General features: G+C 27.4%; 3 protein-coding genes across 3 annotated transcripts; all 3 read right to left on the reverse strand.

Moving 5' to 3' along the window:
- Positions 1 to 560: 560 nt before the first annotated feature.
- On the reverse strand, positions 561 to 3,672 carry LOC111027724 (the record flags this gene model as incomplete). The annotated part of the gene is made up of 3 exons (XM_022306136.1): positions 3,606 to 3,672; positions 940 to 1,094; positions 561 to 875 (listed from the first exon to the last, which is right to left on the reverse strand). Coding segments are annotated over exons 1-3 (537 nt in total), but the record flags the coding sequence as incomplete, so codon positions are not given.
- Positions 3,673 to 5,819: 2,147 nt separating this feature from the next.
- On the reverse strand, positions 5,820 to 7,264 carry LOC111027721 (putative nuclease HARBI1). Its single transcript, XM_022306134.1, has 2 exons — positions 7,256 to 7,264; positions 5,820 to 6,446 (listed from the first exon to the last, which is right to left on the reverse strand). The coding sequence occupies exons 1-2, from the start codon at positions 7,262 to 7,264 to the stop codon at positions 5,820 to 5,822; spliced, it is 636 nt and encodes a 211-aa protein (XP_022161826.1).
- Positions 7,265 to 11,825: 4,561 nt separating this feature from the next.
- Positions 11,826 to 13,156, reverse strand: LOC111027723 (protein ALP1-like). Its single transcript, XM_022306135.1, has 2 exons — positions 13,073 to 13,156; positions 11,826 to 12,683 (listed from the first exon to the last, which is right to left on the reverse strand). The coding sequence occupies exons 1-2, from the start codon at positions 13,154 to 13,156 to the stop codon at positions 11,826 to 11,828; spliced, it is 942 nt and encodes a 313-aa protein (XP_022161827.1).
- Between the last annotated feature and the right edge of the window lie 673 nt (positions 13,157 to 13,829).

Below are 13,829 nucleotides of genomic sequence, written 5' to 3' on the forward strand. Positions count from 1 at the left end.
GGTACACCTGATTCATAATACCATTTTGATAGCAATACTAATGCTTTATTGTAGACAAAAGATTCATAATTTTCAGTTATATTATTGTTGGTTGGTTGAGAATTATTAATATTAATATTTAAATGATCAGTTTCGTGACCAATAATTGCATGTTCAATAGGTCGAATTTGAAGATTTTTTGGTCTTAGAATAGTTTGTTCATTCAAATTACTACCATGACCTTTGACATGCTTTTTAAATGATTTGATACAATTAAAAGTTCTAAAACAATTACTTTCAAGACATTTATAAGGAGTAATATGTTTATGGTAAATTTTAAGATGTAGAAATAATAAATCATAATTAATGAATTGAGAAAAGCATTTAAAACATTGAGGCATTTTTAAACTGATATTTTTTAATTAAATTGAATATAAATGTAACAATATAAAAGGTACAAAATACTAGGTACAAAATACCTAAGAGAAAAATATCATAAAAATTAATTATAAAAAAATTAAATGATTTAAAGAAAAGTGGTTTAAGCACGATTATTTAAGTTTAAAATCATTAATAATATTGTCAACACATTGATATTTTTTATCTTCTTCTGTAACGATGCCATAAAAGAATTTTTGAATAAATTCCCATACGTGGTCTGATTGTACAGGGTATTTTAAATTTAGTGCAAAAAAACTTTTGAAACAAATATCAACTGCCTTTAGTGGAGTTTCTACTTTAAATGTGTACTTGTTTATTATAACATACGATGCTGTGACAGTCAATTCATTCTGAGGATCTGAACAAAGCAAAGCAACATATGGCTGAACAGTTAACCCAAACGAAGTAGCCTTATTAGTTTTGATGCTAATAATCTCTTGCAATTGAGCAATATTCTGCAAAAATAAAGTACTTATGTTAAGTTCATTGATCAACATATTATTTTTATAATTACATTACTTTTAGAATAACGATGAAGCCTTCCGAAATTTCTTCATTTGATGGTCTCCAACTTTCTTTTTTTCTTTTTTTTGTTCCACCAACATTAGACGATATGCTCACGGTTAATGATGGGAATATCCTTGGGATCAAGATCAATGCAGCAGTAATATGATCTGATATGTGCATACAAAATAGGAATTTATAATACTATACAAATAAATAAAAATCTTAATAACATAAATTCTTCTATTGCCTGGTGAAATGGATGTTTTTAGATCTGCCAATACCAAATAGTTTGAGTCTTTCACTAACTTGGGTTTAAACTTTTTTATGTAATTTGGTAGAATTCCCACCAAACTAGGAAATTTATCATAAAAGATAACTTCTTTTTGGGAATACATTTCATTAAAATCATGTTCAATCTAGAATTATAAATTATTATTGTACCATGGTAACCTTCATAATGTTATATACCTATAAACATTTTTAAGATTAATTAGAACAAACTAAGTTTTACTAACCAACTGATAACCTTGACCATCTCTAATAGATGGAAATTCTTTAAAATAATAAAGTTCTTCTTTGGAAGATATCATTTCTTTGTACCGATAGTTCCTAGTGCTGTTCCATTTATCAATTACAATATTCATGGGTTCGTGATTATTTTTTAGCCACAGTATATCATTCTCAATAACTCCTAAATATCATATTAATATTAAAAAACTATTTAACAGATACATGTATAAATAATACAATAATATATGAACCTTGATCAGCAATATTATCTGCAGTATGTATGATACTCGCAGACTTATTTAAGACGACATTATTATTTAATTTACGAATATCTTTACGAATATTTGAGTAGCGATCCCACAACTTTCCTCTATTTGGTCTTATATGTCCATTCTCTTTCTTGTAGGGTATGAAGTATGTAGAAGCTGACTCATTCGGAAAAAGTTAAACAATATTGTGAGCAAGTTGCTCTATTGTACATACAGACAACTTTTCATTCGGATTCTTGTGAATATGGTAGTCTATAATTATTCTTACAAGCTGGTTTCTCATATTAAAAGTAAAAAAATTATTTAATTGATAACTTTCATATATATGTTTCCCTTCATGAGATGACATTAAAATTTGTTTAAGTTCTTGTGCAATAGGTTGGAGAATAGTCTGATAAAAATAATCAACAGTTGATTAGAATTTATGAAAATACATTTTTTTCTAACATATCTAGGTATGTTCTAAAAAGTAACAACTCAAAAATAATTATACCTCCACATTGGCTACCTCCACTTCATTGGAATTACTAAGTTGAATATCCTGAATATCACTGTTATTATCGTTAATCACTTCAATTTCGGTTATATTAAAACCCAAATGATCTGTCTCAGATTCATTGCTACATACCATTAAATTTATTACAGCTTCCTATGAAAACAAATATGTTATAGTATTCTAGCATTAAATTATATTTGATTTAAGTATGTACCTCAATTTGCATATTTTGCTTTAAAATATTCAATTGTTAAAGAAATTTTAAACGTATTCCAACTTTCGGTATTATTTCTTTGATCATATCATCTGTTAATGTCATTAATGAGCTTTTGTCGATTTGATGTTCTAATTTTAAAGTATTAAAAAAATGCTTATATAATATTGTTTTAAATTTGAAAATAAGTTGTGAAATGTTTTTTCAATATTTATCAACAATAACAAATACTTAGAGGTATAGCTAATATATGACTTAAATGAAAAAATCTAAAAATCTGGAAAAAAGTTAAAAAGTAAAGGTAGAACTAAACATTAAATTCACAATTTTGTTTATAGAAGATAGCATAGTACTGAAATTATGATTAATGGTATAAGTATTAAGTATACATCAAATTAATCATGTATTATTACTTCTCACTTTTGTAATATATCTACTTGTATTAAATATACGTTGGTACAATTTAATATTTTGTATGTACTAAGAATAACTTGAATTCAATTAGTAAACCTATTTTTTTTAAATTTCTAAATACAAATATTAATACCTAATCATAGTTTGGATTGGCAACGTTAGCACTGAAAATTATACTATAAGTCTATACTCAATGGTCAATACCAGTATTGGGTAGTGATGAAATGCAAATTCCAAATTACCTTAGTAGTAACGCTGTAGTAATTTCTTTATAATATTTTATTTCAATTAACGCAACTGTAAAGAAAATTACTTTTAAAAAATAATTTCTAAGGCGTAATATGTTATTTTCCAAGTTATTAAAATAAGCTATGTATGCAGAATGTATGAAAAAACTAGAGGCTACCTACCTAGGATATTCGAGAAAAACTAAAATTAATTAAAATTGATTCTGTAAGTTTTAAATAATAATCAACAATATTGTTAAAAATCCCAGGAATTAATACTTATAATTCATACATCAACAATGTACCTTCCAAGTTAATGTTACACCTATAATACTGCTATACAATTTAATACATAATAGGGTATTAAAGCTATTACTTATAAGTTGTTATGGACTGGTTTTACATTTCATTTTTTAAAAATTTAATGTTATTTGTAAGTTTGTAATATGCTACTTTTTGAATAAATAAATAATTTTACAACTTATCAAAAGTAATTTACCCACACTGGTCAATACATTTAATACCTAATTAAAAAATAGTTAAGGTACCTTCAAAAACATCCAACAATGTATGTAGATCCCATTCTTTCAATTTCGACACCGTAAATTCATCCATTGTATTTGTATAATCTAGGCAAATTACAGGTAGTTTAACTTAAATAATAAAGAATATTAGGAACCTATGTATAATATGTAGATAAAGGCAGGTATATAGGTACCTATATTATTATTAACTAAAGAATACATAGGTATTCAAGAAAAAAGCATGAACTTTATAAAGGTATGGACACTATGCAATTTATAAGTACCTAACTAGATGTGGCAGGCAATAGCAAGAATTAAAAAAAATGATTTATTGTACAAGGTAGTAGGTACCATGAGTGAACTTGGATAAGTAAAATATTAAATACACTTACCTACTTCTGATGTTCTTAGTTTATTTGTCTGTATCACGAGGAAGAGTTAAAACCGTTAAGTAAAAATACAGAAATATGACGAATGAGTAAGTAACACACTAATACCACAGATTAATAAATATTAAATAACTATACAGTCATATATTTTTTTTTTATAGATTATAAATTGTAATACAGAGCACGACACACGAGTAGTCTGTAGACAGTAAGTCGTAGACGCCACTTCGCCAGTCTGTGCCTGTCTTATCACGCGGCCCGCCATACGTATTATACAACGATGGCCGGAGGGGACTGCGGGACTGTAATAATGTATTACAAAGAATTAATGGGAAACCCCAATATTCTTAAACCGACATAATAATATTATTAAAATACAAGCTATTTTATACAGCTGTATTAACCCATAGTGGATATTTCAACAATATTTTACTATAAATTATAGTTGTATTAACCTAACTGAATAGTTACATTTACAGATAACTGTAACATTTAGTTATTTTTACTAGTATTATTCAACTATTCGTAAGGAGTATACACAACTATTAATTGTAGTGATAACAACTAAACAATTAGTTACGGTAGTCACATAATAGTTAATCTAACTAAAAATTATTTAACTGTTTACTATTACTAAATTATTTTTTTCCGTGAAAACAAAAAGTTTTATGTGTTTTCGATTATTATTTTAATTATTTTATTACTAGTGAAGAGCTACTGCCCGTCGCGTCGTTGCATGATCATATCCTGTACCGGTCACGATAAAATATATAATAATACGTACTATTTTATCGAGGTAATTATGAATATATTATTATTTATTTATATATACAGAAAATAATTTTAAAATAAAATATATATAATATTATAATATTTTCAATTAACAATTGACGATGATTTGAATAGTATTCAAATTAATTTCAACTATCAAAATAATTAGATGTAGTAGTATCTAAATATCTACATATTTAGTTATACATTAAAATAACTTAAAATAATATTTGACTGATGTAAACAAAAAACATTATTTTAATTTTAGAATGTATTTATTAAATATTTTTTTTTAACAAACTAAAAAGTCAACATTTATTTATAAAGATTATTTCTGTACTCTGTACAAAATTTAAAAACTACACCTCTAACCATATTTTGTAACACTCGTATACATAACGCATATTTGTGAAAAAATAAAAATTTATGTAATTCTTATTTTATTTTAACTTTCGACACCAGAAAAGACATCTGAAAGGCTACAATATGGCAGCTGAAACTTTTGATCTGGAAACATTAATAACACTAGTCCAACAAAGATCGTCCATTTATAACTATAAAGATAAACAACATAGTAATAGAGATATTCAGGACAAATTATGGACAGAAATATCTAGTTTATTAAAAGCTCCAGGTATGTAAAATAATTTTTTTTAACTAGGTATAAATATTATACTATAAAATGTATTACAATCTTGTATTTTTTCATTAATACAACACATAAAATAAAATACTTAAACAAATAAAAATTAATAATAATATTAATATTATAATATATTTTATTTTATTATATTATACAATTATTATAATATAATTATTTATTAATACACTTTATATCTATATTTTTATACTAAATATTGGTCTTGCCAAGGGACTGAGCCATTTTCTGAATTGAAGTAGTCCATAAATTTATTTCGTAGTTCAATAGCTGCTGTAGAAGATCTATTATGATTAACAATGTTTGTAGTGTTTCTAATCTCCATATTTTGATCATTACTATTTTCAATTTGATTATGAACTTCAGCAAAGTTAGCTTCTCTAGTCATAATTAAATTGTGAAGTACACAAACTGCCTGAGTTATTTTTGTAGATTTTCAGGGCCGACTAGCATTTTATTTTCTAATACATTAAACCATTTTACCATAATTCCAAATGCACATTCAACTATTCTTCTCGCACGGGATTGTCGATAATTGTATATACGTTTTTCGTTTGTTAAATTTCTACGAGGGAAAGGTCTCATCAAATTAGGTAATAGTGGGTAAGCCTCATCGCCAACAAATACAAAGTGGAAATCTTCATTAATATTTTGATTAATTTTTTTGGGTGCTGGCAAATCTAATTTATTTTGAAATAATTGTTTACCAAATTGAGATTCTTTGAAAATCCCACTATCACTAGACCGACCATAATCTCCAACATCTATCACAATAAACTTAGCGTGAGCATCAACTACTGCTTGCAGTACAATTGAATGAAACCCCTTGTAATTGTAATACTCCGATCCAGCTCCCGGAGGGCATATAATAGAAATATGTTTACCATCAATTGCACCAATGCAGTTTGGAAAGTTCCATATTTCATAAAAATCGTTTGCTATTTTAATCCAATCATCTTTTTTTGGCGATGGTAAGTAGATAGGTGATAGTAATTTCCATATCGCTGAACATACAGAATCGACAATTATTCCAATAGTTGTAGCTCCCTAACGGAAATGGTAGTGAAGACGTTGAAAACGTTCACCAGTCGCCAGATAGCTGTAATAACAGTTTTAAAAAAAAATTAATTATGAAGTAGAGTTAAATATATTATAATATAAGAATATTATATATTCTAATATACAATATATATATTGTATATTAGACAGTTGATTTAATAAATTAAAAATACAGTTAATGAATCGCAGGCTTACACCTTAAATTAATTTTTAAACATTGTAATTTATTATTATGAAGTTGATACTTGAGCAGGGGCAAATGTGAATAATTATATATTGTACGTTCATATATTATATATTAGGAGCAAATGGAAAATAAAATAATAAATCTTATTTTGTCTATAATTGTATTACCTAACAAATATTCTTAAAAATAACAATTTGTATAAAGTTAAACAATTTATAAAAATAAAAACAAAATCGGAAACTCGCTCAGTTGTATGATAATTTATACATTTTTAACTACAAAATAGTTTGCAAATATTCGTGATTTTGACGAATTTTGTCAATATTTGAACTTCAAACGCTCATAAAAAAAAATGTACCTATGTATTTTGATATTTTTGAATCACTCATAGAATAACTTATGTTAAACTTTCTAATAAATTTTCAAATATTTTAACGCAGCCAAAAAAAATGTATCGACATTTAAAAAAAAAAAAAAAAACAAAAAAAAATGAATAATACCTATATTAATCTCCGTTACCATAAAGTATTATATATTATTATTATATTGAAGCCTTCAAAATGTATTTATATTTTAGTTTCAGAATGTAAAACAAAATGGACTACTTTACGTAATTCATTTTCCAGACAGTTACGTGAACAGAAAAAAATTCCATCAGGATCGGGTGCATCAAAAAAAAGGAAATGGTACTTATACGACAATATGGCGTTTCTGACAGACTATATGATGCAACATAAAAGCATGGTTAGTAATCTCATTGAAGATGATTTAAACGAAGCATTAGATTTAAACTTAGGAGAATCCGAAATTCTAAATACTGTGGAAGAGCCTTATGACGTGTCAAGCGAATTAACTCCAACTTCTATTATGTGTGAAGAAACAATACAAAGCTCAAACTCTTCGCAGATATTTAAAAAACCAAAAAAAATAAAAAAAGTTATGGCAAGTGAAATGGTAGCAGAACCAATGATTAATTATTTAAAATCAAAAACCATTCAAAAAGTTGAAGATTCTCCAGAACTTTTATTTTTAAAAAGTGTCATACCAGATTTTAAAAAACTGAACGATAAAAATCAGCGGAGATTTAAAAATACTATTTTGAGTTCACTAGACAAATTACTCGATGAACAAGAAACCTCGTCTGCGTCATCAATTATTTACTCAAATAACTTTATGCCATCGTATTCAAACCAAGTACCGATCCAACAACATACACTTTATCAGTCTCAACCATCTTTGAATAATGAAACCGAAACCGACCGCCATACTACACAGTTTCACTATTCTGAAAGTCCAGAGTTTTCTTCTTCAGAAAGTTCAACATCATACCAATAACACATCTAAGTTACATTTAAAAATAAAATCTCCTACCTACTTCAACACTTCAACAACGTATTAAACTACATATTATCTAGTATCTTTGTTATTTTTTTTAAATAACAAACACAATTAAAGTATTTAATTAAGTACGTGATTAAAAACTAATGTTATTATAATAAATAAGTTATGTTTTTATTGTAAAAATGTCCTCAAGATCAATTTTAAAATTGTATTTATTTATTTCCTACACACATATTTTAAAATAAGAAACTAAATTATGCATAGAACACTTGAAAAGTAATTTTTGTTATAGGTTGGTATCGATGAGTACGTATTATAAATGCATACCTAATAAATCAAAAGCGGCAACTTGTTTATATTTAATCTAATTTATTTTATAATTAATTAAACTTTATTTAATTTAATTTTACTTACCATAGAGTGACTAATAATTTTTCATCTGGTTTAATACTCATTCTGAAGTTGGTATCAGGTTTTTGAATTTCTTCGGTTATTATTTTCAAAATATAATTAAAGGTTTCGGAACTTACACGCGTAAAATTTTTAAATTTCAGCTCGTCATTACGAAGTTCACATAAAAAAGATTGAATTAAGTTACTTTTTGTACGTTTTTCATTTAAAGGATGAACCCACATTCTTTTTTGTTTTTCATCCTCTTCGATATTTAACAACAAAGACCACAAAATAGGCACAACAACGTCCTCTTCGTCGGAAGACATGTTGGTGACTAAATATGATTTTACTTTTTTGCTTTTTTGGTGTGCTGCATATGCTGTTTTATTATGACTAAGTCAACTTGGAGCAAGATTACACAAATGGCTTCAAGCAGTTTTGCTTTTCTAGTGTGCGGTGGGCCTAAGTGGTCCTTGATAAAACCTACAAAAATATGGAAATTTCCTTAATTTTAACATTTTATTGTTCTATAAATATGAAAACAAAATACCTTTACCTTTTAGGTGGATTTTGAAAAGTATAGAAAAACTGTTTGTTTTCTTCTTTCATCAACAAACTATGCAAATTAATAACATTTTGAGGAGTGAATGGAAAACATCTACGCCACATGCGACACATTCGTTCAGCAACTTGCACGAAGGTGTAATCAAGAACACCATTAGGGTAACTAATAAATAGATTGATCCCATTTATAATTAATTAAATTACAATTATTATTATTATAATTATAAGTAATTTCATAATTGCCAGTATGGTATGTAACAATATCTCATATACTATCATATAATAATATACATTATATATAAATTACGTAAGTGAAATGTAAATTAGATAAAATATGGTTTATATATATTAATTATGGAATGGTAGTATAAATAGTATTTTGTTTATATTACTCAAAATAGATACTAATCATAGTATGTACAAAAATAATCCCATTTTTAAATAAACCAATCAACTACGGATCATATAAACTGATTACTATAATAATATTATTTATTTTTGTGATTTGTGTGCATTTGTAGTGTAAACTGCCCAGACGAATGACGTCTGCAACATTTTATTTATTACAATTTACTATTCAATTACATTTACTTTTATTTTACAATTTTTATAATTAAAATATTGATTAAATTTGAAAAATGAATACGGAAATGTTAATTGAATTGGTCAGAGAGCGACCTTGTTTATATGATATGAGTATCAAAAAATACAGCGATCATGCATATAAAGAAACCATTTGGAGAGAAATCGCTGCTATATTATTACAAACAATCTATAATCCTATTCAGAATGTGGAATATGACTATTTTTTTAAAAACTGCTTTTAAGTTAAATAATTGTAGATATCACTTATTTCAGAATATAAAACAATATAGGTATAATCATAGTTAGGTAACTTATTCAAAATATTTTTCTAATTATTTTACTTGAAAAAATCTTTTTTGTGTCTGTGTACACGATAAGTAGTCGAAATAATGCTTCGATTTTCAACTTCAGTATCTTGTTCGATGGGAAAGTGAATCTTGTTGGTGCATTCGAGAGGTAACTTTTTAAAATTTCCAATAGTTATCAAAAGCTCCAGGAAAACAAACTAAAAATCAAGGAAATACGGAAATTTTTACGCAAAATCGGTTTTTGACTAAATCAATTTTGGTTTTTGGTGTAACTCTAAAACTAATGACCGTAGATACATGAAATTTTCAATGGTTGTTTATATTAGCATTTTATATAAACAATAAAATTTACAAAATATTTTGATTTGTTTTGTGATGTTTACGGACATTTTTAGTTTCCAATTTGTTTTAGTTTTTTTTCTATAATTGTCAATTAAATTTTGTTTGTTGGTTAAAATTCCGTGAGAATTTAATCCAAAGCTCATATATTGTTACTATAGCAGTTGAAAAATATTGAAAATACACAGGCACAATTTTTTTTATAAGCATTTAAAATTCAAATTTTGACAAAATTTATCAAATTTAAAATTATTTTGTAGTTAAAAATGTATAAAATGTTCAACTTTCATAGCTAAGGATTGAAAATTTAAAACAAGGTTCCACGTAAATAGGTTATAATATATTAATAACTTTATTGATAATAATATCATCAAATGTACTTAGTAATATCATAGGTAGGCTGACTTGACTGACTATTTTCGCTCAGAATCGTTTTTCTTATAAAATTATATTGTATCATTGGATTAAAATTAAATACAATCCATTACAGTGACTCACTTGTAACCTACTGTACAGCAGAGCGACACCCAATTGTTCACCTTTTTTAATTAGATTATATTTCTTTAGTACAAGAATGCAAAAAAACATGGACAAACTTGCGAGACTCATTTAGAAGAGCTCAAAAAAATGCGGTGACCAAATCAGGGCAAAAGTCTAAACTTTAAAAAAAATGGAAGTTTGAAGAAGAGTTGCAGTTTTTAAAAGTGCATATGAAAGAACGAGAATCAATGAGTAACATCGGTACAGTGAGTGATGACGATGAAGAACTGTTTGAAGAGGACAATGAAACATGTCTACCCGAAAAGAACACTGGACTTGATACTGATCCTTCCTGCAATGATACTTATTTTAATAATTTAAGTCCATGCACGTCAACACCATCACCAAAAGAATTTCGCCAACCAATTATTAAAAATACAATGGCCAAAAAAAAAAGCAAGGTATCAATTCCTCCTTCAGAAACGGCATCTTCATCTTTAATGAAGTATATATTAGAGAAAAAAATGAAGAAAACCTGAAGGAAAAAAATGAGCCAAGTGCTATTGATCAATTTTTTTTGAGCATGTGTTCTACCGTCAAGCAATTTTCGCCATATCATCAGCATCTGGCCAAAACAAAAATTTTTGCCATCGTTTCGGAGATAGAATTAGAAAACTTGGGAAGTATACAACAACAGCAACTATTTCATCCACGCTCACAATCTGTATCAAACTTTGATGTACAACCTCAGGTGCAAGCAGTAGCTCCTCAGATGCCTCCGGCATCAAGTCAACATCATTTTCAGTCACAATTCAACAGTTTATATCCACTTCAACAACATTCTGAAGATAGTCAAGAGGCACAAAACTTAACATCTTCAGCAACCAGTTATTTCCAACAGTTTCAAGCAGATACAGACAGAATATAAATCAACAAAAGTTTGTTTATTTAAAGTATTTATTCTTAATGTCTTTGTAAACATTTATTTAAATTTAACAGAATATTGTTTTTATTTTATCAAAAAGTTTTGTTTTTTTATTTTATGAAAAAGAAATTAGATTTATATTTTACACATTTTTAGTAATAACACATTTGAAATTAATTGTATACATTAAAATGAATAAATAAATACATTGTTTTTAAAAAAAGGCAATTCTGAATTATTTTTATTTATTCCCAAGGAAGTTTTCCTGCCGGTGAACACAGAAAATTTTTGAATTTATCACGATTTTCAAAAGCTTCTTTTTGGGCACTTCCCCCATGTCGATGTAATCGTGTAATATATCCAGGTAAAGATAAACCTGATGACATTTCTTTACTACAAACCTCGGTGGCACTTGTTTTAATAAAATTGTGTAGTATACAAGTTGTCATCACTATGGTATCAGCATTTTGTGGTAATGCATTCAGTCTTCTACAATAAATTCGAAACTTTGCTGTAAGTTGGCCAAAAGCGTCCTCAACAACTTTATGTGCTCTTGAAAGACGGTCATTAAAGTTTTTTTTCTTCTGGTCTTCATACATTTGCGGTCCTGGGTAAGGTCTTAACAGATATTTTTTGAGCGGAAAAGCCTCGTCCCCTATTATAACTAGGGGCAATTTTTCATTAGCATCTGGAAGGTATTGGTCATTCGGAATATTTAATTTATTTCTTTCTAAAGCTTTTCCTAAATTTGAATTCGAGAGAATTCCTCCGTCACTATTTTTTCCGTATGCTCCTATATCGACCGCTAAAAATTTATATTGAGCATCCACAAGAGCAAGTAATACTATCGAGAAGTTTTTTTTGTAGTTAAAGTAGAGTGATCCACTATTAGGAGGTGCCTCGATAACCACATGTTTTCCGTCCAATGCGCCTATGCAATTGGGGAAATTCCAAATATCCCAAAATTCTTTAGCGATTCGCTTCCAATTTTCTTCACTAGGAATTGAAAGATACTCCTCCTTTAGTTTAGAGATTATTGCACTGCACTGTTGAATGCCCCAATCTAAAACTGAAAGCAATCGATTGGTAAGAGTCACCTGTTCCTAAGAACCTGAAAAAATTCGTAATATAATATGTTAATTAATACATTTATATAATTTACAATAAATTATAATATTTATTATAATACATTTATAAATATGTATGAATTCTAAATTGTTTATTTTTGTGATAAAATTATTAAATTCACTTACCTCAAGCAAACAGCTAATTTTTGTTTTGGCGGTATTGCTTCTCGAAAGTGCGTATTTTGTTTGGAAATTTTACTTTCAATTTTTAAAAGTAGAACATTAAATTGGTACTTTGACATTCGAAAATATTTAAAAAATTTGTCTTCATAGTCTTCTAACTCTTTACACAAAGTTGCATGTTCTCCTTCCACTTTTCTTTTTTTTTAAATGTCGTGAACCCATATAGATCGTTTTTTGACTACCACACGGTCAATATTTTCCTCTTCTTCGGCGTCGAGCAATAACGCCATCATTGCCAAATCTTCAAAGTTTAAATTACGAAACATGTTGGGAACAATTTCCGACCGTTCGACACGAAAATTGGAATCAACTGAGTGCGTGTCTGTCGTTTTTTGTCGGTCGTGTGTGAATTGAACATGATTTTTGTCTGTCGTATAGTGTCGTGCCGTGTCGTGTCGTGTCGTACCAGTGTGAATCGGGCTTTATCCTGAACGTGCGCAGTCACACTACACAGTACACACATTATTTGTTCATTATATTTCATATAAATAATATTATCACTTGTAATTTAATTGTTCAGTGATTTGTTATAAACTTTTAATTTATTTTAACCTGATAGTATTTTGTTCATTTGTTCGCGGTTCGCCACGTCTGCAAAATTTACAATATTGTACAATTTGTACCTACAGGCTTCAATATTATTTATTAACGCAAAGGTAAGATATTGTTTTAATTAATATAATATTTAGACTCAGTGTTGGGGAATAACTTAACTATTAAGTTGCAAGTTACTATAACGAAATTACTTTTTAAGTAATTTGATAGTAATTTAATTACATTTTATTGTAAGTAATTTCTATGTGATTTGAGTTACTTTTTTGAAGTAATTATTACTTAATTAGGTACTCGTTACCTTATTTGGTTTAATATATACACTAAAATGCGATCTAAAATTAGTGACTGTAATTCTGAATAATATGCACTTTTGTTTAAAATAAA

The sequence above is a fragment of the Myzus persicae genome, unplaced genomic scaffold (genome assembly GCF_001856785.1).
Source record: "Myzus persicae strain clone G006 unplaced genomic scaffold, MPER_G0061.0, whole genome shotgun sequence".
Classification (NCBI taxonomy): Eukaryota; Metazoa; Arthropoda; class Insecta; order Hemiptera; family Aphididae; genus Myzus; species Myzus persicae.